This window comes from Sus scrofa, chromosome 3, assembly GCF_054392235.1.
Source record: "Sus scrofa isolate SSC_HxYL_T2T_F1_AM1 chromosome 3, Sscrofa_HxYL_maternal_Yorkshire_Landrace_v2.0, whole genome shotgun sequence".
Classification (NCBI taxonomy): Eukaryota; Metazoa; Chordata; class Mammalia; order Artiodactyla; family Suidae; genus Sus; species Sus scrofa.
This window is the reverse complement of record NC_139385.1, coordinates 81864719-81888229: the sequence shown is the minus strand read 5'-3', so window position 1 is coordinate 81888229 and position 23511 is coordinate 81864719. Positions and strand designations below refer to the sequence as shown.

The following is a 23511-nucleotide window of genomic DNA, read 5'->3' as shown; positions in this document are numbered from 1 at the left end:
TTTTTTTTTTTTTGCTTTTTAGGGCTACACTCGTGGCATATGGAAGTTCCCAGGCGAGGGGTCAGATTAGAGCTATAGCAACCAGCCTACACCACAGCTACAGCCATGCCAGATCTGAGCTGCGTCTGCGACCTACACCACAGCTCACGGCAATGCCGGATCCTTCACCCACTGAGTGAGGCCGGGGGATGGAACCCGAGTCCTCATAGATACCAGTCGGATTTGTTCCCACTGTGCCACTATGGCAACTCCAATATTTGCCACTTTCTATGGGCCTGCATTCCTATACACATCAGTAAACACAATACAAAGGATATAAAGACACACTTCTGGAATGTCTCAAATAAATTTGACAATACATTTAAATTTGACAGCATCAAGGGTCAGTGAGAGTGCAGAGCAACTGGAACCCTGTGGATGAGAATGTATGTAAAATGAACAGCAATTCTGAGCAACAGTCTGGCAGTTTTCTATGAAGTTAAATGTACTTACCACACTTACCACAATCCCAATCCTGGTGATGCCCTCAAGAGACATGAACGCATACGTCCACACAGAGAAGGCTCAGGGCAGTTTTATTTATAATAACCCCAAAATGGAAATAGCCCAGGTGCTCGTCAACAAGTGGATGGATAAATAGATTCGGAAACATCCTTTCCATGGGATGCTACTCAGAAAAAAGGAGGGAGAAGGTACTGATCCCTGCAACGACATAGACGCATCTGGAGAGCATCACGCTAAGGGAGAGAAGCCAGACCCACAGGACTGCCTCCTCTAGGATTCTACTTATACGATGTGCTAGAAACAGCAAACTAGCAGGGACTGAAAACAGAGGAACGGGTGCCAGGGGCTCGGCTGGGGGTGGGGAAATGGATTATAAACGGGCATGAGGAATATTTTGGGGCGACAGGAATGTTCTACCTCTTCATTATGGTCTATACATGACTGAATATGTTTGTCAGAACTCACAGAATGGAGTTCCCATTGTAGCACAGCGGAAACAAATCCGACTAAGAACCATGAGGTTGCGGGTTCCATCCCTGGCCTTGCTCAGTGAGTTAAGGATCCGGTGTTGCCGTGAGCTGTGGTGTAGGTCACAGACACGGCTCGGATCCTGCATTGCTGTGGCTCTGGTGCAGGTTGGTGGCTACAGCTCCGATTCGACCCCTAGCCTGGGAACCTCCATATGCCGCAGGAGCGGCCTTCAAAAGGCAAAAAGACAAAAAAAAACTTCACAGAGTGGTTCACCGATAAAAGGTACGTTACACCTTCATAAACCCAACCTTACCTATCAGAGGAGGGAACTGAGATGGGAGAGTGTATGAAGGACCTTTTTTGGTTCTGCTTAAATACATTTGTACCGTTGGAATGTTTGTAATGAGCATATCATCCATATACTGAGTAAGTACTTTATTGAAGTTTGAAATAATAATAATGATATATGGGAGTTCCTGTCGTGGCGCAGTGGTTAACGAATCCAACTAGGAACCATGAGGTTGCGGGTTCAGTCCCTGCCCTTGCTCAGTGGGTTAGGGATCCAGCGTTGCCGTGAGCTGTGGTGTAGGTTGCAGACGCAGCTCGGATCCCGCGTTGCTGTGGCTCTGGCGTAGGCCAGTGGCTGCAGCTCCGATTGGATCCCTGGCCTGGGAACCTCCATATGCCACGGAAGTGGCCCAAGAAATAGCTAAAAAGACAAAAAAAAAAAAAATAATAATAATAATAATAATGATATATACCTACCTTGAAGGGATGTTGTGAGTTCCAGATGAAATGAGACAAAGTGCATAAAGCAAACGCACAGATGACCTATGGGTCTTCCAAAGTCACAAGGTATAAAGGCCAAGGGGCCTCCATCGAGGGTGACAGCCATGACTCACCTCAGTGACAAAGAGTGTACGCGGGTCGATGATGTCCAAGAAGTGCCTGAAGCGGCCGTAGAAGGATGTCTGGAGAAGGGGTGGGAGGGAAGAGGAGATGAGTGGCTGTACCCCATCCTCTCGACCCCAGGGGACGCCCCCCACAGCTCACCCTTCCTCCCCAGTGGGTGATGAATGCCAGCAAGGCCTCCCTTCTCAGTGACCTGAGGGCAGCTGTCTGTGGTCTGAGGGCTTTTTAAAGTCAACTCAGAAAAGCCATTAGGACACTCAGTGACTGTCCCAACATCTCTTCCGCAGGCCTCCCATTCCCCCCAACCTCTCTCACCAGTGCCCAGAGATCAACTCCAAGCCTTTTGGCAGCTCCTGAGAACCACCGGGCACTCAGGCCGGAAAGGAAGCTGGGCCCCCAGCCCTCTCCCAGCCTCCGTGCTTTGCTTAGGACCCTGGAGTGAGGGACGGTCCTTCTCCAAAATCCAGCACAGGCTCTGCCCCCAGGGAAAGCTCCCCACAGGCAGAGCTCAAGCATGGCAGGCCTTCCTGCACCCATAGCCCTGCTGCTGCTGTGAGGCCAGGGACCAGGGGCCCAATCCCCACCCTCCCCCAACCTTGGCCCAAATCAGGGGCCCAGGAAAAGGATGGCTTTGTGCTAAACAGACCCCAGGCATTAAAGCACAATGAAAGGAAACCGAGCAACGCTGCTACAGCTGGGCCTTCTGCCCTAGGGACAGAGCCAGCTCAGCAAAGCCAAGCTCAAGGGGAGGAGAGAGACGCTGAGTGAGGGGACAAAGAGGAATGCTGCAAACGCTGGGGGTTCACGGCTCACCACACTCCGGGCTCTGCCCCAAGTCCTCCCTAGAGCCCAGCAGCTCTCCAAGCCCATCCTCCGCCCCGCGAAGGAAACAGAGGCCTCAACACTCTTCCCCATTCTCACTAGGATGCCAGACCCCGCAGCTAGTTTCTGCTCCTTCCCCCTCCCAATAAAGAACAAAATGGGCCCTGGGTCACCGCACATTTCCCTGCACAAACCAGGCCCCATGCCTGTCCCCAACTCTGCTCACCCTGGCACCCCCCCCCGCCAAAGCAGCTGCCTCCCCACCCCCACTTCCACCCCCAGCCTTTCGCCAGCCATCAGGCTTCTGCACTACCCCTAACGAAAACACTTGCTTCTCTAACCTCTTATAACTCAACCGGCCTAAACTGGTTCCCAACTTATACATGATGCTCAATCAGAGACGTTCAAAGGTGTGGTCAGAGGTCTGAGCGGAGGACACTGCTGCTGCATTATTTATACGGGTGGATTGTTAAACCGACGGTCCATGCACATGATCAAACACTACGTGGCCATTTAAATAGCATTTTCAGATGTTCATGGAATGCCATAATGCTAATGATTTGTGACATGCATATAAAAATGTATGATTCCAACTTAATAGACAAGCAGTAAATAGAGCTAGATGGGTATTAAATGGAGAGCAAGGAGATAGGAAGTGGCTGACTCCAGGGCTGGGGCAGGGGACGAGACTGGCACACTTTGTTATGCTAGAAAGTAACAAAGTGCCACTCCCCAAAATGACGGGGGCATGTTCAAAAGACCATTGAGGAATTCCCGTCGTGGCTCAGTGGTTAACGGATCTGACCAGGAACCATGAGGTTGCGGGTTCGATCCCTGGCCTTGCTCAGTGGGTTAAGGATCCAGCATTGCCATGAGCTGTGGTGTAGGTTGCAGACGCGGCTCGGATCCCGCGTTGCTGTGGCTCTGGCGTAGGCTGGTGGCTACAGCTCTGATTCAACCCCTAGCCTGGGAACCTCCATATGCCGTGGGAACGGCACTAGAAAAGGCAAAAAGCCCCCCCCAAAAAAAACCCAAAAAACAAACAAACAAAAAACACTGAGGGGCAGAGGGACCCTGGGGATGTGATGCTCTGAGAAGTCCCTGTAGTGTTTGCTTAGTATTCTGGAGGGACTGAGTCTACTTGTGCAGAAATATCAGACAAACCCAAAATGAGGAGCATTCCATAAAATAACTGGCCTTGTTCACCAATTATGTTGATGCCATAAAGACAAAGAAAGCTGGAAGAACCACCCCGCATTAAAGGAAACTAAAGAGACAAGACAACTGAATGCAACATGTGGTTCTAGATTGAATCCTGGACTAGGAATTGCTGAGACAACTGACAAAACTGGAATAGGATCACAGATTAATAAAAGCCTTGTATCCTTTCATAAAAGCCTTGTATATTACATTTCCTGGACAACCATACTATAGTTATTGCTACAGATTGAATATCAGTGTCCCCTCAAAACTCACATGTTAAATCCTAAGCCCCTGGAGTTCCCTGGTGGCTCAGTGGGTTAAGGATCAAGTGTCACTGCTGTGACTTGGGTCACTGCTGTGGCATGGGTTCGATCCCTGGTCTGCGATCTTGTGCATGCCATAGGCATGGCCATTAATCAATAAATTCTAACCCCCTAAGTGATGGTATTTAGAGGCAGGCCTTTGGGTGGTGATTATAAATAAGGGCAGAGCCTTCAGAATGCCATTAATCCTCTTATAGAAATTCCAGAGAAATCTCTGGTCCCTTCCATCATGTAAAATACAGTGAGAAGACAACTGTCTATGACCAGAAATCAAGCCCTCACTAGACAATCTGCTAGTGACTTAGTCTTGGACTTCGCAGCCTTCAGAACAGGGAGAAATTAATTTCCGCTGTTTATAAGGCACCTGGTCTATGATACTTTTGTTATAATAGCCCACACAGACTAAGACAGAAATGTAAGAGAATGTCCTTGTTCTAAGGATACACTGAAGTGTTAAGAGGTTAATGAATACAACTCACTCTCGAATGGTTGATAAAAAATAACAAGTGTAGGAGTTCCCGTCGTGGCTCAGTGGTTAACGAATCTGACTAGGAACCATGAGGTTGTGGGTTCGATCCCTGGCCTCGCCCAGTGGGTTGGGGATCCGGCATTGGATGTGGCTCAGATCCTGTGTTGCTGTGGCTCTGGCGCAGGCCGGCAGCCAACAGCTCCAATTAGACCCCTAGCCTGGGAACTTCCATATGCTGCGGGTGCAGCCCTAGAAAGAACAAAAAGACAAAAAAAAAAAGTAAAAAAATAATAACAAGTGTAAATATACAGGGCAGCAATAGGATCCAGAAGTACAATTAGCCTATTTACAGACTGGAGATGTTCTTTTTTTTCTTTTTTTTTTAGAAAATGAGAGTTGCAACGTTTATTTCAGGTTCTCTCTTGTTTTTTTTTTTTTTTTTTTTTTTTTTTTTGTATTTTTTTTTTTTTCTTTTTTGCCACACAGGCAGTATGTGGGAATTCCTGGGCCAGGGATTGAACCTACACCGCACAGCAGCAACCAGAGCCACAGCGGTGAGAACGCAGGAGCCTCAACCCGCTAGGCCATCAGAGAACTCCCTGGAGATGTTCTTGATGAGAGCACGTACATTTGCTGTGTTCCCAGACTTTCTGATTACCTGTTGCCAAAGAGGATAATAAAGTAAATGTGACAAAATGTTAAAAACCGACGGATCCAGGCAAAGGATATCTTGAACGTCTCCGTATTCTCTTTGTAATTTTTCTGTAAGACTCAAACTGTTTCAATTTTTTAAAGTTCAAAATTGTATTTTTTTTTTTAAAGCTGGATGAAAATATAGTAAAATGTTAACAGTGTTTGCCTCTGGGTAATAGGAACAGGGTTGATTTTTATTTCCGAATCTTTTACATTGCCTTTAAAATGAAAAAAAAATTTTTTAAGAAATTAAATAAAATGAAAAAAAATCAGCACTATGTAGAGTATAAGAAGTAATATTCCTGGGAGTCTGGGGTTAATAGATGCACACTACTGCATTTGCAGTGGGTAAGCAATGGAATCCTGCTGTAAAGCACAGGGAACTGTATCTAGTCACTTGTGATGGAACATGATGGAGGATAATGTGAGAAAAAGAATGTATATATGTGTGTGTGTGACTGGGTCACTTTGCTATGCAGCAGAAATTGACAGAACACTATAAATCGACTATAATGAAAAAAATGAAAATCATTAAAAAAAAGTGCTATTTTTAAAAATACATATTTAAATACAAGCTGATATATTATTTGACTACAGGTTCCTAAAGGATGTGGGCTAGTAGAGGTCCTTCTGTGCCCTCCCTGGCTCCCGATCATGTGTTACACACCTAGAAGAGGTTTCACAGACACACCAGCCACAGGGGTGAATGAGTAGGCTGGCCAGCAGCCAAGGGCCTGGAGGCCTCTGGGAGTGGTGAAGCCGGGCTGGGCTTTGAAGGGAGGGTAGGATTTGAAAGGAACAAGAGTACAGCAGCTGTTGGCCCCAGGAGGGAAGAGGATCAGCAGGGGCAGAGACGAGGGCCAGGAAGGAGACTGGCTTAAGGCAAGCAGCTTCCCGAACACGATCCAGTGCAAATCTCCAGCCTCTGACTTGCCCTGTGGTCCGCCACTGTCTTCCTCCTGTCCCGGCCCTGCCAGCCGTCCTGTGTCGTTCTGCCTCTGCCACTGGGAGAAAGTCCTAAGTAAAACATTTGGCTCCACAGATATCTACCAACCCACCCTGGACTAGCTCAGCGAGCAGTAAAAATGAACGAGCCCGCAAGCAGCGGGGACCATCCAGAGAGAAAAACAAGTAGAGTTCCTGCTGTGGTGCCATGGGTTAAGAATCCAACTGCAGCAGCTCAGGTGGCTGTGGAGGCGTGAGATCGATCCCCAGCCCCGAGCTGCGTGGGTCACGGCTGTGGCTCAGATTCAATCCCTAGCCTGGGAACTTCCATATGCTGCAGGTGCAGAAAGAAAAAAAAAGAGAAACAAGTAAACAGATAACTGTAAACCACTGTGATCATTGCCTAAATGAGGCATCATCACGTGCAGTGGAGACACAGATTATTTCTCCCGAGGGAGTCAGGAGGCTTCCCAGAGGAGCTGGGATGGCGAGTGGATGAGTTAACCAGGCAGGGGAGAGTATCAGCAAGAGCTCCGAAGCATGAGGCTTCCATCAGAAACGGCACCAGGCTCCCGTGGTTCATTCATCAAATAGCTATTGAAGACCTACTGTGTGCCCAGGACTATACTTGGTTCTGGGAGAAGAGCAAGGTTGCCTGATTGGGGGAATGAGGAAGAACACAGTCATGGCAATGCCTAGATTTCTAGTCAGACATAGGTCTGAGTTTCAAGGAACGGGTTCTGAGTTGGAAATGCTAAGTATACATGATGATGTTCCAACCCAGTCAGCCTAAGAACACCCTACCACCACCCAGGGACAGACAAAGTCGGGATTACTGATTCATTTTAATAAAAGAGGCCACAGAGGGAGTTCCCACTATGGCTCAGCGGAAATGAATCCGACTAGGAACCATGAGGTTGTGGGTTCAATCCCTGGTTTTGTCAGTGGGTTGAGGATTCGGCGTTGCTGTGAGCTGTGGTGTAGGTTGCAGATGCAGCTCGGATCTGGTGTTGCTATAGCTGTGTTGTCGGCCGGCAGCTACAGCTCAGATTAGGCCCCTAGCCTGGGAACCTCCATATGCCACAAGTGCCGCCCTAAAAAGACAAGTCAAAAAAAAAAAAGAGGCCACAGAGTAGAGGAACTATGAGGCACTTTGTCAAATAAAGGGAAATTTTTGAGTTAGTGCAGAATTCTGGAGAAAGGTTGGAGTAAATTTTCTTTCTTTCTTTTTTTTTTTTTTTTTTTTTTTTTTTTTGTCTTTTGCCTTTTTAGGGCCACACCTGGATCCTTGCATCTTCCTATAGTTAGAAAAGCAGTAAAACTCTTAACTAAGATACCTGTTCTGGGAGTTCCCTGGTGGCCTAGCAGTTAGGGACTCGGCATTGTCACTGCTGTGGCTCAGGTTCTGTCCCTGGCCTGGGAACTTCTGCATGCCTTGGGCATGACCCCCACTGCCACCCTACCCCCAAATAAAGACGCTATCAGTTCCTTGGTCCTAGCAGCAAACTTCTCCAGAAATGTGTGCTTGATGACACATACCTTTGCCAAAATCACATATGCACTGAACTTCCCCCAACCTCAGTGTTTCTCAGAGCTATGGAGAGGCTGTCTCCTGGGCTATAGTCCTTAGTAAGACACTGAATGAACTTAACTCAGTTCTTACACGGTGTGCTTTTTTTTTTTTTAAGTCAACATTACTGAGATATACATATATATATATACTTGTTTTGTTTTGTTTTGTTTTTGCTTTTAAGGGCCACATCCTAGGCATATGGAAGTTCCCAGGCTAGGGGTCGAACTGGAGCTACAGCTCCTAGCCTACACCACAGCCACAGCAACGTGGGATCCGAGCTGCATCTGCAACCTACACCACAGCTCACAACGCTGGATCCCAGACCCACTGAGTGAGGCCAGGGATCAAACCCCCGTCCTCATGGATACTAGTTGGATTCACTTCCACTGAGCCACAATGGGAACTCCTACCGATATCTTTTATTTATTTTTTTTTATTTTTTTATTTTTTTTTGTCTTTTTGTCTTTTTTGTTGTTGTTGTTGTTGTTGTTGCCATTTCTTGGGCCACTCCCGCGGCATATGGAGGTTCCCAGGCTAGGGGCTGAATCGGAGCTGTAGCCACCGGCCTATGCCAGAGGCACAGCAACGCAGGATCCGAGACGCGTCTGCAACCTACACCACAGCTCACGGCAACGCCGGATCGTTAACCCACTGAGCAAGGGCAGGGACCGAACCTGCAACCTCATGGTTCCTAGTCGGATTCGTTAACCACTGCGCCACGACGGGAACTCCCCGATATCTTTTAAATAGCCAAGTTTCTGGCAATCTGTGATCTGAAGAATGTGGTTTCTCAGTGCATTTTATGAAAAAGTAATTACTCAAAGAACGAGATGGTTGGGATACTTCAGAGCTGAGCAGGCCTCAGGGTGAAACACGGCTTATCTGAAGCTGCCTTTGTGTGTCTCTCCTCCTGGCCTGATGCAGGGCAGGGGAGGTTTCTACCTTCTCAGCTTGATTAGTTTTAATTTTCTCAGTCATTTAAAATGAATAGCCTCTTTTTTTCCCCTCCAAAATTCAGCCCCCACTTCTATCCCATCAGACAGTCAGTGGATGTTTTTCTTTCCCTTTTTCTATACCAGATGAGTCATTTAAGTAATTCCTTCCCCTCACAAGAAAGGTGAGTCAGCTGGTTCTCAGTAGGGACAGGGGGCCTGCGGCAGGAGGCTGCCTTCCCAGCTCTGCCCTGGCCTTCCCCTAGCCTCGCCCTGGGGGTGCAGAGCCAGACAGCAGCCTTGGCGGCAGCAGCCAAGAACAAAAGTCTGAGAAGAAACTGATGGCCCACCTGTACCCAGAGGTCTAAATTACCATTCTTCTGGATGAGGAATAAAATATGCACTGAACCTGTAGCCCAAACGCAGAAAGTCTGGACCAGCTCAGTAGTTCTCAACCAAGCTGCACTGAATCACCTGAGTTTTCTAAAAACCAGGCTGTACAGGCAGTTCCCGTTGTGGCGCAGCAGAAACAAATCCAACTAGAGTCCATGAGGATGTGGGTTCGATCCCTGGCCTCGCTCAGTGGGTTAAGGATCTGGCGTTGCATGAACTGTGGTGTAGGTCACAGAGGCAGCTTAGATCCCACGTTGCTGTGGCTGTGGTGTAGGCCAGCAGCTGAAGCTGTAGCTCCCCTGGCCTGGGAACCTCCATATGCTGCAGGGGTGCAGCTCTACAAAAAGCAAAAAAAAAAAAAAGGCTGTACATGAGCAAGAATTCAAATTCTATTGGCCTGGGGCAGGCTTCAGGCCTCAGTGTCTATTTAAAAACCTGCCCAGGGAGTTCCCGTCGTGGTGCAGTGGTTAACGAATCCGACTAGGAACCATGAGGTTGCAGGTTCGGTCCCTGCCCTTGCTCAGTGGGTTAACGATCCGGCATTGCTGTGAGCTGTGGTGTAGGTTGCAGACGCGGCTCTGATCCCGAGTTGCTGTGGCTCTGGCGTAGGCCGGTGGCTACAGCTCCGATTCAACCCCTAGCCTGGGAACCTCCACATGCCGCGGAAGCGGCCCAAGAAATGGCAACAACAACAACAACAACAAAAGACAGAAAAAAAAAAAAAAAAAAAAACCTGCCCAGTGGGATCTCAGTGATTAACAAATCCAACTAGGAACCATGAGGTTGCGGGTTTGATCCCTGGCCTTGCTCAGTGGGTTAAGGATCCGGCGTTGACGTGAGCAGTGTGTAGGTCGAAGACATGGCTCAGATTCTTAGTTGTTGTGGCTCTGGCGTAGGCTGGTGGCTACAGCTCTGATTAGATCCCTAGCCTGGGAACCTCCATGTGCCATGGGTGTAGCCCTAAAAGACAAAAAAAAAAAAAAAAAAAGACATAAAAACCTGCCCAGGTGATTCCTGTGCGTGCAGCAGGGGTTGAGAGCCACTGGACTAGAAGGGGTTGACCTTGTTCACAGCACAATCAAGGCACAGGACCAGCCTGGGCGATAGTCACTCTCTAGCCTATAGGATGTAAATGATTAAAACATAACTACCTGCAAAGCACTTTCACTTTAGGACTTATTTCCGGCAAACTATAGGAGAAACTTCCCCATTGCCTCCTGACTCTTTGACCCACACAAACCTCTCCACCTTGAAGCGTGTTTTCCTGCCCACAGGCTCCCTGGGCTTCAGAGGGAGCCCTAGGCAGCCCACCCGCTCTGTGGATTTTAGACTCAGTACACAGTTGGCACATCTGTGCACCTTGTCCTCTTAGCAGATAGGTGAGATTTCTGAAGGAACAAGAAGTTTAAAAAATAATAATAATATCTGGTCAGAAATAAAATTTTATTTTCAACTCTAAAAAAAATAATGGCATTCCCATCGTGGCCCAGTGGTTAACGAATCTGACTAGGAACCATGAGGTTGTGGGTTCGGTCCCTGGCCTTGCTCTGTGGGTTAAGGATCTGGCATTGCCATGAGTTGTGGTGCAGGTCACAGATGAGGCTTGGATCTGGCATTGCTGTGGCTGTGGCTCTGGTGTAGGCCAGCAGCTACAGCTCTGATTCAACCCCAAGCCTGGGAACCTCCATATGCCACGGGAGCGGCCCTAGAAAAGGCAAAAAGACAAATAATAATAAGGCAAACTTATTTCTGGATAGACTGAAATACAAATGGGAAGAATCATGTGTGTTTGTTTCCTGTCCTGGGGCCCCAACTTGCCAAAAGAAGTGTCAGTCCTGAAGGAAGAAAAGAATGAGCTCAGGAGATGAAATAGCAGAAACAGAGGAGGAAAGGGAGCAGTCAGGCCACAGGGCCCCCTCGGGCACTCTGGTCATCTTGCCCTCACTAGGCAATAGGGGACAGTGGCTAAAAGCATGGACTTCAAGTTCATAAGAACAACGGGACAGAGGACCCTCTTCAATAATACCGTAGAGATGGCTCAGCCACATTCAGAATAGGGAAACTGTACAGGACAAAATACTCGGTTTTGGAGTTCCCACTATGGCACGATGGGATGAGTGGTGTCTCTGGAGTGCTGGGATGCAGGGTCGATCCCCAGCCAGGCACAGTGGGTTAAGGATCTGGTGCTGCCGCAGATCTGTTCCCTGGCCCAGGGTGACAAAAACCAAACAAACAAAAAAACAAACAAACCCACAAAAAAAAACAGTTTATTCGACACATAGAAAGAAAGAACAAGGGAAGAATCAATGGATTAGACAAGTCAAAAGAGACGCATCAGTCAAATATAGCAAGTGGGCCTTTGGGATCCTGCTTGAAACAAATGCATTATTTTAAAACAATGTGACAATGAGGGAAATGTGACAATGAGGGAAATGTGAAGAGGGCAATGGACTGAATGTGTGTTCCCTCCCCTCCCCCACAACCTACCCCCATGTTGAAACCCTAACCCCCAAATGACTGTTGTAGGAAGTGGGGCCTTTGGGAAGTGATGAGGCCATGAGGGGCGAGCCCTCATGGTTGTGCTGAGCGCCCTTACAAAAGAAATCCCAGGAAGACCCCTCCCTCTGCCATGGGAGGTTACAGCTAGAAGGTCTGTGAACAAGAAAGCTGCCTCTCTCATCAGGAAGCATTGTACTCTAATGATCCCCCTGGGTTGGTTTTTGTTTTTTTTGTTTTGTTTTGTTTTTGGTTTTTGGCGTGTTCGCTTGTTTAAATCAAGCCTGAAGATGGTGAACAGTAGCTACATACCTACATTGTGTGTACTGTGAATGCTAGCTAGCTCTCTTGAATCTGGATACTGGTTATTTTTTATAGAGTGTAAACCCAGCTTTATCTTCTATAATGCAAACAGGTACCTATCTGTTTCTTTTTTTTTTTTTGTCTCTTTGCTATTTCTTTGGCCCGCTCCTGCGGCATATGGAGGTTCCCAGGCTAGGGGTCGAATCGGAGCTGTAGCTGCCAGCCTACGCTAGAGCCACAGCAACGGGGGATCCGAGCCGCGTCTGCAACCTACACCACAGCTCACAGCAACGCCGGATCATTAACCCACTGAGCAAGGGCAGGGATCGAACCCGCAACCTCATGGTTCCTAGTCGGATTCATTAACCACTGTGCCACGACGGAAACTCCCCCTATCTGTTTCTAAATAAAACTGTCTACATTAATTTAAAAAAAAAGGAAAGAAAGAAAGCTGCTTCTCGGAGTTCTCTGTCGTGGCAGAGCAGCAACGAATCTGACTAGAAACCCTGAGGTTGCAGGTTTGATCCCTGGCCTCGCTCAGCAGGTTAAGTACCTGACGTTGCCATAAGCCATGGTGTAGGTCTCAGACGTGGCTCTGATCCAGTGTGGCTGTGGCATAGACCAGCAGCTGTGGCTCCAATTTGACCCCCTAGGCTGGGAACCTCCGTATGCTGCAGGTATGGCCCTAAAAAGCAAAAAAAAAAAAAAAAAAAAAAAAGCCAGCTCTCATCAGACACTGAATCTGCCAATGCTTTGAGATCATGGAGCTTCCAGATTTGCAAAAAATAAAGTTCTGTTGTTTAGGAGCTACCCAGTCTATGGTATTTTGTTATAGCAGCCCAGATAAACACAAATATAATGACTAGTTTGATGATATTAAGAAATAATTATTTTAGGTGTATTGATTCGTTTATGCTCCTAGTATTCAAAAAAACCTGATACCATGTGAAAAAGAAGCCACTTCACCTCGTGATGAAAATTACCCTAAAATCCAAAACTGTCCAACCATGAGAAAGACACTAGGCAAACCCAAATTAAGGGACATTCTACAAAATACCAGACCACTATGTCTCAAAATTGTCAAGGTCATCAAAAACAAGGTCAGTCTGAGAAACTACCATAGCCTGGAGGAAAGTCTAAGAAGACATGATATTTAAATGTAATGTGGGATCCTGGGAATAGAAAAAATAACATTAGGGCAAAATATAGTGAAATCCAGTGAAGTCTGGAGTTTAGTTAATGGTAGAGTTCCAAAAGTTTCCACTGTGGCAAAGTAGGTTAAGGATCAGCTATGGCTCGGATTCGTGCCCTGGAAATTTCATAAGCTGAGGGGGCATTTGAAAAGAAAAAAAAAAATTGTAATGTTTCAATGGGGTTTCCTTTCTTTTTGGCTACGACCACAGCATGCAGACCTGAGTCACTGCAGTGACAATGCTGGATCCTTAACCTGCTGAGCCACACAGGAACTCTCCAATGTTGGTTTCTTAGTTCTAACAAACGTAATGTGGTAATCTGAGATGAGAAAATTAGGGAAAACTGGATAGGGGTTATACAGGAATTCTGTTATTTGACTCTATACATACAAAATTATTTCAAAATTAATCTGACTAGCATCCATGAGGACGCAGGTTTGATCCCTGGCCTTGCTCAGTGGGTTAAAGATCCAGCATTGCCGTGAGCTGTGGTGTAGGTCACAGACACAGCTCAGATCTGGCATTGCTGTGGCTGTGGTGTATAGGCTGGCGGCTACAGCTCTGATTCAACCCCTAGCCTGGGAAACTCCATATGCCTCGGGTGTAGCCCTAAAACGTCCAAAAAAAAAAAATTATTTCAAAATTTAAAGAGTTTATTTAGAAAAACTAACCAAAAAAGTCTATTTTTCACACACGTCTACTAGCAGGTACTATGAAATAATGGATTTTGCTTTAAAATAATTCATTGATCAGGGATGGAAGGCATACAGATGAAATCAGGCTGGCCTTACACTGGTAGTTGTTGAAGCTTTTGAAGATGGATGCATAGGAGTTCATTGACGATTGCCTCCACTTTTGTATGTTTGAAAACCTCCATAATAAAAAAAAGTTGACCATAAACAAACAAACATGAAAGTTGGAGCCCGACTGCCTAGGAAGTTACTGAATCCATTTGTGTGCCAGTTCTCTCACCTATAAGGGATAACTGTATCTGTCCTACATGGTTGTCATGAAAATTAAATTAGGTCAATTCCCCAAAAGGTTAAAACAATGCTTGGCTAGCATCATCAACTTATGGGGAGAAAGATGGTCACGGACAAAAGCCCATCAAGGAAAGCTGTCTTTCTCCATTCTCTGGCACTGCTCTGCACCCCTCCACCCCTCTCCCCTGCACAGAGAGATCCTTGAGGAATAAAAGGAAGAAGGGTTCTGGGGGGATTCCAGGAAATAAGGAAAGACCATGGCGCCAGTCTTGGAGAAAGCAGGGATGCTGGTTGGGGGTTGAGTGTGGTGTTCTTGGAGTGGGCTCTGGGACTGAATCCTAGATTATGAACCACTCAGGGTTCAAGGGACTGAAAGTAGCCATTGTGGTGGGAAGCATGGTTTGAGAGGATGGGTGGAGGTTCTCCTGGAGGAAGAAGATGTCAGCAGGAGTGGGACATGCAGGCCCTTCAAAACAGGTCTTTTGGAGTTCCCTGGTAGCCTGGTGGTTAAGAATCTGGCATTGTCACTGCTGTGGGCTCAAGTTACTGCTGTGGCTCGGGATCACTCCCTGGCCTGGGAACTTATATGTGCTGTGAAGGTGCCCTATATATATATATATATATATATATATATATATATGAAGGGGGGGAAGCCACTGGAAAGTGTGTATGTTGACAGAGAGGGTGGGGAGTCACCAGATCAGAATTGCATTGCTGGAACTCTGCCATGAGGAAGAGGAAGAGATTGGAAGGGGGCCAGAGTGGAGAAAGGGAGACCAGTTAGGAGGCTTCTGCAGTGGCTCAGGAGCTAGGTGATGGGGGCGTGGTCTAGGATTCTAGCAGTAGAGACAGGTAGATTTGAGAGCTGTCTGAGATAAAACTTTGGGCCTCTGGTTGTATTTAGAGGGTGAAGGAGAGGAAAGCAAGCATACTGGTGACTCCCAGGTTTTTGGGAGTCAACTGGCTGGCGGGTTGGGCTGCCACACAGGCAGGGAGTGGCGTGGGAGGAACAGATTCGGAGGAAAGAGAAGTTCCTTAACATGAATGAATATCACATGCACTGTGCTTTATGCAGGGCACTATGCGGGAGGAGCGGTGCTTCAAAAGCAAATATACCACTTACTGCCCTCAAGAGTGGTGCAAAAACGTACCAGTAATGACTGCCTGAACAGAGTAGCCTCAGATGTGCATTTATGATACATATGTTTGACTGGGTTACTTTGCTGTACAGCAGAAATTGACACAACACTGTATATCAAATATGCTTTAATTTTTTTTTTTAATGTGCATTTATGGCTTCAGTGGTGATCACAGCAAAGGCCTCAGTCATTAAGGCCACTAGAAGGTTCTCAAGTGTCTGTCATGTGACTGAATGTCCCAGAACAGGTACAGGGAGAAAAACAACCCACAAATCTTTATTCAGTACATTACTAGCCCATCTCAGGGTAGGATGGAGACAAGGAAAAGGCAAGATCACCCTTCCCCTCCCAAAAGGTGTGCACAGGGGTTGACGAGACCAAGAAATCAGACACAAAAGTACTAGAGGACCACAGGGCTGGCTGACCTTTGAGGATCCTATTTGGGGTTGCCAAAGAGGCAGGCAGGAGGGAGACCTGGCCCCACCAGGGGGTAAGTCACAGAGGTAGAAGGGAGGAAGTATTTAGGAGGAGGCGGGCTTAACTCAGTCTTGAAGGAGGAGTAGGATGTGTGTGGAGGGCGTGGAAGGCGGTTAGTCCCCCAGCCCCCAAAGGCCATACTAGGTGGCACCCTGCCCTGGGAGGATGACAAGAGTCTTGCCTCAGATACCTACATGCTGAGATCTTTTTTTAAGGATTAAAGTCCTGCTTTAGAACAACGGGACATTTTCTCAGAAGGCGCAAAGGCACAACTCCTTAATTATCAGCAAAGCTCAGTGCGCCACTCTGCTGGAAGCCGTCCCTCTCCCACCACCATCAAAACCACCAACCAACCACGCACCGACCTTTGTGCAATTTCCTTTTCTTCCTGCAAACTTCTATCTGTCCACCTCCACGAGGCAAGCCTGGTTCACTATAATCGAGTCTCTTTGCCCCTTTTCCTAACAATCTTCATTTCCTTAGCGCTGGAGGCAGCAGGTCACCGGGGTCTGCAGCGTGAGAACGGCCCCTCCCAGCCTCCAGCCCGGGCTGTATATCTGATCTGCGGGCTCGACCCCAGTCTTCTGGGCCGAGGGCGAGTTAGCGACGCCGTGTCGGGGATCCCGAAGGAAAGAGACCACTGTCACCGTGCCCCCAAGAATCATATCCAGTCGGACAGAGCCAAGCGCTCGACGGCGACAGGGCCCAGGTGAGAGAGACCCTCCGTAGAGGTCGCAGAGGGGAAGGGGGCTGGGACGGGCTCCCGGGGACACGGACCCTCCCACCTGCCTTCCCCCGGGATGACACAGCGTTTCCTCGGTACCCAGGCTCTTCCCCCACGTCCTCGCTCCATCTCCGGCAGGGCACCAGCCGGCCGACTATCTGCGTCAGCGTGTCCCCCGCCAGAAGGGACAGGGGTCACTGAGGGGCGGGCACCCTAGGCTCGAGGCCCTAACCCATCGCGCACCGCGAAACCAGCTTGGGGTGGAGGGCTGGGAGCGGGGCCGCGGGGCCCCGATGCAGCCCAGAGGCTCCGTGAGCGCTCGGAAAGAATGTCAGTCACCACCCGGGGAAAAAGTTAGAAGGCATCTAGGCCATGCCAACTTCTCATCCAGGGCCAGACTCAACTTTCCACCTGAAGTGCACGGCAGCACTGCCCAAGCGACCCTGCATTAGAAGCTCGCACCCTGGAGCTCTGATCCCGGGCCGCGGCGGGCAGTGGCCAATCACAGAGCGCCTCGGGAGGCAAAGGCTGGAGGGTGCGGGCCGCTGGGGAGTGACGGCGCGGATGGCCAATAGAGAGCTAAGGTGGGAGCCCTCGCCCACCCCGTTGACCAATGAGAAAGAGGCAGCTCTGGCCAAGGTCCCCTGAAGCAGTAGCTGCAAGCTCCCGGGTGGCCGCGGGTTGGAGACCCTGGGGCCAAAGAGGATTTTGGAGAAGAGTTTGCTCGCCCTCCCTATGCCACCCACCGGCCCGCAAACCACAATCCGGTCCTCACCTGCTGGAAGCGGGGCTTGCCCAGCTGGAAAGGAGGTGCATCGGTCGAGGCGTTAGCGGCACTAGCCGCCGCTGCCGATGCTGTAGTCGCTGTATCCGCCATGGCCACTGACGCCCGCAATCTCCGGCCCTTTTAAAATGTCCCTCCTCGGCCCCCGCCACAGCTGCCTCTCCCGATTGGCCATAAGCAACCGCAGCGAGCCGGAGGCGCAAGGGGTTGTGGGGAGTGTAGTTTTTCTCGTCATGGAACTTGACACCCCCAGACAGCGGAGAGTTGCAAGGACTTAGACCAGGTCTCGGTTCAGGCAGCTGATTTTCCGGGCTTCGGCAGTCCGGCAAGAGTGTGCGTACCCGACTCTAAGGTCTCGATAGGGGACCACCGGGAGACCCCTCGCTGCTTCCACGCGACCAGAAGTTTGAGTTGCTGCAGTGGGTGTCGCTCCTGGAGCTGCAGCCCAGAAGAGTCCTAGTGAAGTGGAGCTGACCCTTGGACCAGATGGGCAAAGACTCCAGACGGAGTAGGATTATCTTGGGAGGATTTCTACAAAGAATTGCACTGCGGAATCTTCATGCGGATTCTACCGTCGCTACCCTGCCCCTCGATGCTCTCCAGCCACCGTGATACTCAGTTCCTGGAGCAAGCTGGGTGCTTGCCGCCACTTCCCCTTGAACATTCCCTGCCCAGAGGAACTTAACTTTTTATCTTCGCCTGACTTCAGCCTAAACATTGCATTTTCCGATCCTCACCCTGCTTCCGCAAAATCCACTATGTGCTCCTAGAGTAGCCAGCACTTTCCTTTTACAGCCCTTGCATTTATATTTATGGTTTTGAGTATCTGCCTTTCCTACTGTGAGAGCCACAGGGCAGAAGTTGTGACTTTTTGATTAAGTCCTTAGTGCTGGCAGGAGTGGGCTCACAGAAGGGGCTCAAATATTTGCTGCTTTATGAGTTAAACAGCAGGGGCTTAGCCCTGGCAACCTCTACTTTCCTCTGGCCAACCACATATCTCTCCTGGGCCTAATTCCTGGGCAGCAAGAGAACTGGGAGTGGGCGGTGAGGTTCAGAAGTGCTTAACAAGCACCAGTACCAAGGACTTTAGGTAAGGGGAGCAGGCAGACAGTAGAGCAAGGCACCAGTGTGGATAGTGCACACACTCATGCAGAATAGAGTAGCAGATTCCCAGCTGAATTATCTGGTCAGTGAGCCAGACTCAGGGAGGATAGAGGGCGAGCTGCCTGTTTTGCCCCAAAGGGCAGCAGGAACGTCTGGTTTTGACCTCAGGGAACCTCTCCCCACCCTCCACCCCCAGGCTCCTTAGGCTTATGGTGAAGTGCAAGTTTGGCTCGTGCCTTCTGGACACTGCATGATTTGTAGCAGTGAATTCTTCATCCAGGTTAAATCACAAGGAATGGAACTTACTAGCTGAGAGAGATTCTAGCTGGGCGAGGAAGAACCATTTGTATCTTGGATTTGTATCGCATCTTTCCCTACTAGACTAAGAAGCTTGAGAGTAGGAATCAAGCCTTTTATAAACCCTCTGCATTCCCCACATTACTCAATATGTGTGGGTATCCTGGAAATGAGAAAGACTGCGTCCAGCCCACTGGCCAACACTGTGCTGCTGCCTCTGAGGTTAGGACAGGGGCGATGTCATCTAAGAACCCCATCATCTGGATTTAAAGCTTCCTTCTCTCCCAGGAAGCCTTTCATATACTTATCCAAAGAGTAACACAACAGAGCCACCTGCAGTATGTTAATTTTTTATTCTTCATAAAGTGCTCAAAACATGAAGAACAAGCTCTTTATAAACAGGAGGTACACCTAGGAAGACAAAAGCAAAGCAGAACTGTGCCTGCTCCCTGCCCACGCCACCTGCAACTCTCCTCCAAGTTGTGGCTAGGAGCAGAAACAGCCGACAAGAACCCTGGGCTGCAACTCAGAACTCTTCTGAAGGCATCCCTGTCCTGGGCACTTTGGAAGCCCATGATCAAGGGTGAGTGGAAGACCAGGGTCTGGACCTGAACAGGGCCCAGAGGAACATCTCATGGAAAAGTGATCCCCTTCCTCCTGGAGAGAGACCCATCCAACCCCCCATGACCACCCAAAGTCTTGAGCACCTGCGGACACTCCTCAACTTTGACGAGGGGTTCTTAAGGTAGATAGCAGGACAGGGGTTTTCCCCCTGCGCGGGGCTCCTCTGCTTCATCCCGGCAGAAGGAAGACGTCACCTACAGAGCACATCATCTTCCAAGGCTTCCCAAGGGATCCCACAGGCCGTCTCAGGAAGAAGGGGTGGTCTCAGGAACTCTCACCTCCTCCGGAGACCAAAGATAGCCCCTTCAGCCACCTCGCCTCCTCACCCCACACTGTTTGCTAAGACAGAGTGCCCCCAGCCCAGATGCCCTGCAAGTGCCATGGGGAAGCCTGTCGTGTTTTCTGGGAGCAAACCAGAGGCAGGGCCAAAGGACAGACACTTTGTTTCAAAGTGCACTGCAGCCAAGCCAGGCAAGGCCATGGGCCGGGAGGGACAGGCTGGTCAGCAGCTAGTGGAGGGATGGGAGGGCAGCAGAGGCTTTCTCTAAGTGTACGCAGAGTAGGACCTCCCTCTTGCAGAGTGTAGTTTTTATCTTAGGATCTTTATCAACTGGGGTTGAGGGAGGAGGAGAGGAGGGCAGGGAGGCTGAGGCAGCAGCAGCAGCAGCTTGGCTAGACCCTTAGTTGAAATGAATTCTCGGCGAGGGCAGAGTGTGCAGCAGGGCTGCCCCCATTCTCCTTTCCCACCCCCACGGCCCCAACAGATCCAACCCCGTGTGCTCAATGGGAAGGGAGGGGGACCCCCCATGGAGGAGAGGTCTACATCCAGAGGCTTTGGACCCCACCCACAAAAGGCACATTTAATTGGTTTTCGAAAGTTCAAACCCTGCAGCAGCACAGAGTTTTTGGCTTCTGGACAGGCAATGAGAACAGAGTGGGAGGCTTGACCCCCAAACACAAGCAGCCCAAAACCCAGAGGTGGGTGGGTGAGGAGGTGCTCTCCCCACACCTGGCCCAGCTCTCCACCCATTCACACACTCACTCTCAATGCCAAAGTCAGAAGAGGAGGGCAGGGAGCGGCCTGGAGAACACACATCACCTCCCTCCATCCACACCGCACTCCACAACAGCTGAAAACAAGCAGACATGGCAGAGACGAGACGAGACCATACAGGCCCCCTGCTCCTGGGGGAACGGCCGGGAGGCTGAAGAGGAGGTGCCCTGGTTGCCCATAACTCACAGACAACTGGGCAGCTGGGTCCCTGCCACAGCCCAGGGATACTAGGAGCCCTCCCAGGGCTGGAGGGAGGCGGCGAGGACAGGGGTTTAGCCGTGGAGGAAACAGGGGTAATAAAGTATGTCCCACATACCACATCAAATTGCAGCTCACCCCGCTCCATCTGGAGGGCGAAATTCTTTGTTCCAATTCCTTGGACCCCCCCCAAAGCCAAGGGTATGAAAACAGGCAGATGAGAAAGACCCAGGGTTCCCAAAGACACACGATGCACACAGAACTTGCTGTCGCCAGTGGGAGCCCTAAGTAGCCCCATCGAGGCAGGAGAGACAGAAAACGAGGGGTGGCCACGGAGGCCGGGCTGCACCCAGGTCTGGGTGGGCTAAGTTCAGTGGGAGGGACAGAGGGAGGGCGCCAGCCCCACTGGCTAGTGGGCCGCCGCCAACCCTTCTGGGGGCAGGGTGAAGCAGGCTACTTGGGGGTGCCGGGGGGGATCTGCAGCAGTGTGGGCGAGGTCTCCATGATCCGCACCAGCAACCGGTCAATGTAGCTCTCCAGCTCCTGCACGTGCTCGTCCCGCTGGCTCAGCTCCCGCTCCCGCTGCAGGAGCAGGCCGATGAGCTCGTCGTGGGTCAGGTGGTAGTATTTGGCTGACTGGTCCAGCACCCCCGAGTCCTGAGGCCAGACGAGGGAGAGTGAGCGGGGCAGCCCCAGGCCTACCACGCCCCTGCCCCCACACCCCCTCCACACCCCGTTCCCCTGCACAGGCCCTAGGAGCTGTCTCTGTTCCCAGAGACAGCCTAACTGGCTTCAAGGCTCTGGCTCCGGGAGCCAGGCCCGCTCCTTGCTCCACCCTGCCCGGCCCTGTACCCCAGACCTGGAGACACCTATCTCTTCCCAGCACCTCTGGTCTGGTCTGCTGCCCCTGGCCCCCTGCCAGGCCTCACCTTCAGCCTCTTGGTGTCCGCGGTCTGGCCAACCTGGGGGGCTGGAGCCACAGGCTGGATGCCACCAGATGTGACTGTCTTGAGCTTCTCCAGCCCGCTGCTCAGGGCTGAGCTCAGACTGGAGCGGGACTGCTTCCTGTCGGGGCTGCCCTCTGCTGGGGCAGCACTGAGGGGCTTCACAGGGTGGGGACTGTGAAGACAGACGGGAGATGCGTTATGGGGAGGGATGGGTGGCATAAGGAAGAGGGGGCCACCTTCTCTGTGGGGCTAGCAGGTCTCCTGGTGGTGGCTGCCCCCCTCACTCTGCCACCTGCCCACCCCATTTCCCTTCACAGGGACAGCAGCGGCGGTCCTACAAACTTCTCTGCACTTCTCCCGGTCTTTGCCAGAGCCCCTCCATCCCTCGCCAATCCCTTCACTTCTCTACTCTAACAGTTCTCTAGGGGGATCATCAACCCTCCCAGTTTGCTTATTTTCCCAGGAGGAGGGCTTCCCAGGATGTGGGATCTCCAGTGCTAAAATCAGGAAAGGTCTGAGGAAACTAGGATGCTTGGCCGCCCAGCTCTCTCCCCACTGGCTGCTTGCTATCAGCACTTACACAGGCCTGAGGAGCCCTCCCTTGACCTTGGCTCTACCAAGCACCCACCCTGTCATCCCCACCTCTTCCTCCTTCTCGCCCAGCCTCCCGAGCACGTGGACTACATTCTGCCTGTACAAGCTCCCACCTTCTGTTGACTCCGCAACCCATGAGCACAGGGCGGGGGCCCACATGGGCCTGTCACAAGTGTTCCTGCTGAGGCCACCAACCCCTCAGTTGTCACCGCACTGACCTCTCTGCGAGGTGACCCCTGGACCACTCCTCTTGCCTGTGAGCTGCCCTCCTTCCCCCAAGGTCACCATCTGGTCTCCTGGCACCATCCCCTCCTCTCCAAGCCAGCACCAGGGGGACCTCTTCCCAGCCACACCCGGTGGCTAAGTCAGCTCTTCTAGGCAGCCTTGCCCACCTCCAGCCGCCCGTCCATCCTGCTGTGGGATAATGCTCTCAGCCTCCCCACGGGCAGGCTAAGAAAATACCATCTCTGCCACCACCTGGCCCCACCCTCTCCTCCTGGCCCTCTACTCCCCCACTGCTCACTCCAGCCCAAGGAAAACGTGCTCCCTCTCATGTTTAGGTTCTTATATAAGCTGTTCCTCTGGCTGGAACACTGTCCTTTTGCCTGCTGCCCTCATGTTGCAAAGTTGTGCCCGTCCACGCCTCTAGGAACCCTTCCTGAAGCCCCCATGCTGGCTAAGGTGACTCTTCTCTGGGATCCCTCAGCCCCTGGACTCGTCACAGGTCCCCGAACGGCAGGCATTAGCCTCCAAATCAACTAACCCGCCCCAGGAGACCTCTTAAAATCCACACTTACTTTCCCGAGGATTTGGACCATTAGGACTAGGAAGCAAGGTGACCCAAGGCCTGAACACCACTGAAGGGACGCTCACCTAGCTCTGGGACTCGGGGCAGGGCTGTGGATTCACTGTCACAGCCCAGGTGGGGGCAGACAGTGGGGACAAGAACATACTCCGGTCCCTCCTGCCCATCTCAGAGTTCACGTTAAGGATGAGGGTGTAAAGGCGCCCTCATGCCACCTGAGGGCTAGGCTGAGGGGCAGGAGGCAAACCGGTGCGGCATGAAAACATCCTGAATGGGGGCCAGGGGTCTGGGCTCTCAGTCTGATTGCCCCCCTACATCCAAGGGACCCTGAGCCCTGCCACTCTCACGGACTCCATTTCCTCATCTGAGAAATGGGCACCACTCTTCGTGGCCTGTTTACGTTATGATGTGAGGAACGTGCCAAGTACAGGGGTGACACCAACTCTGAAGCAGATACACTTCTAGAAAGTGGTGAGTAGAATTAGAAGTGGTGCTGGAATTCGGCAGGGCTGGCTGAGGATGCTGTCCTCAAAGCAAGGAAGCTGTAAC

General features: G+C 50.6%; 2 protein-coding genes across 9 annotated transcripts in view; both read right to left on the bottom strand.

Moving 5' to 3' along the window:
* SFXN5 (sideroflexin 5) overlaps window positions 1–17439 on the bottom strand; it is a 133969-nt gene extending 116530 nt beyond the window's left edge. For 3 of the 4 annotated variants that reach the window (XR_014841694.1, XM_003354772.6, XM_085018916.1), the window contains exons 1-2: window positions 17331–17439; window positions 1878–1946 (exon numbers count right to left, since the gene is read on the bottom strand). Coding sequence is in view for 3 of the 4 variants with exons in the window: in XM_003354772.6 (XP_003354820.2) it covers window positions 1878–1946; window positions 17331–17432 (171 nt within the window). In the remaining variant the exon portion in view is untranslated. Of the gene's footprint in view, window positions 1–1877; window positions 1947–2202; window positions 2443–17330 lie in introns of those variants that run through there. The other variant, XM_085018915.1, reaches the window with a different exon arrangement.
* A 1635-nt stretch (window positions 17440–19074) lies between these two features.
* Window positions 19075–23511, bottom strand: part of RAB11FIP5 (RAB11 family interacting protein 5) — a 41906-nt gene continuing 37469 nt past the window's right edge. For all 5 annotated transcript variants that reach the window (XM_085018908.1, XM_085018909.1, XM_013996029.3 and 2 more), the window contains 2 exons: window positions 21546–21735; window positions 19075–21273 (listed from right to left, as the gene is read on the bottom strand). In XM_085018908.1, the coding sequence (XP_084875034.1) occupies window positions 21070–21273; window positions 21546–21735 (394 nt within the window). In that variant the 3' untranslated portion in view covers window positions 19075–21069. The remainder of the gene's footprint in view (window positions 21274–21545; window positions 21736–23511) is intronic.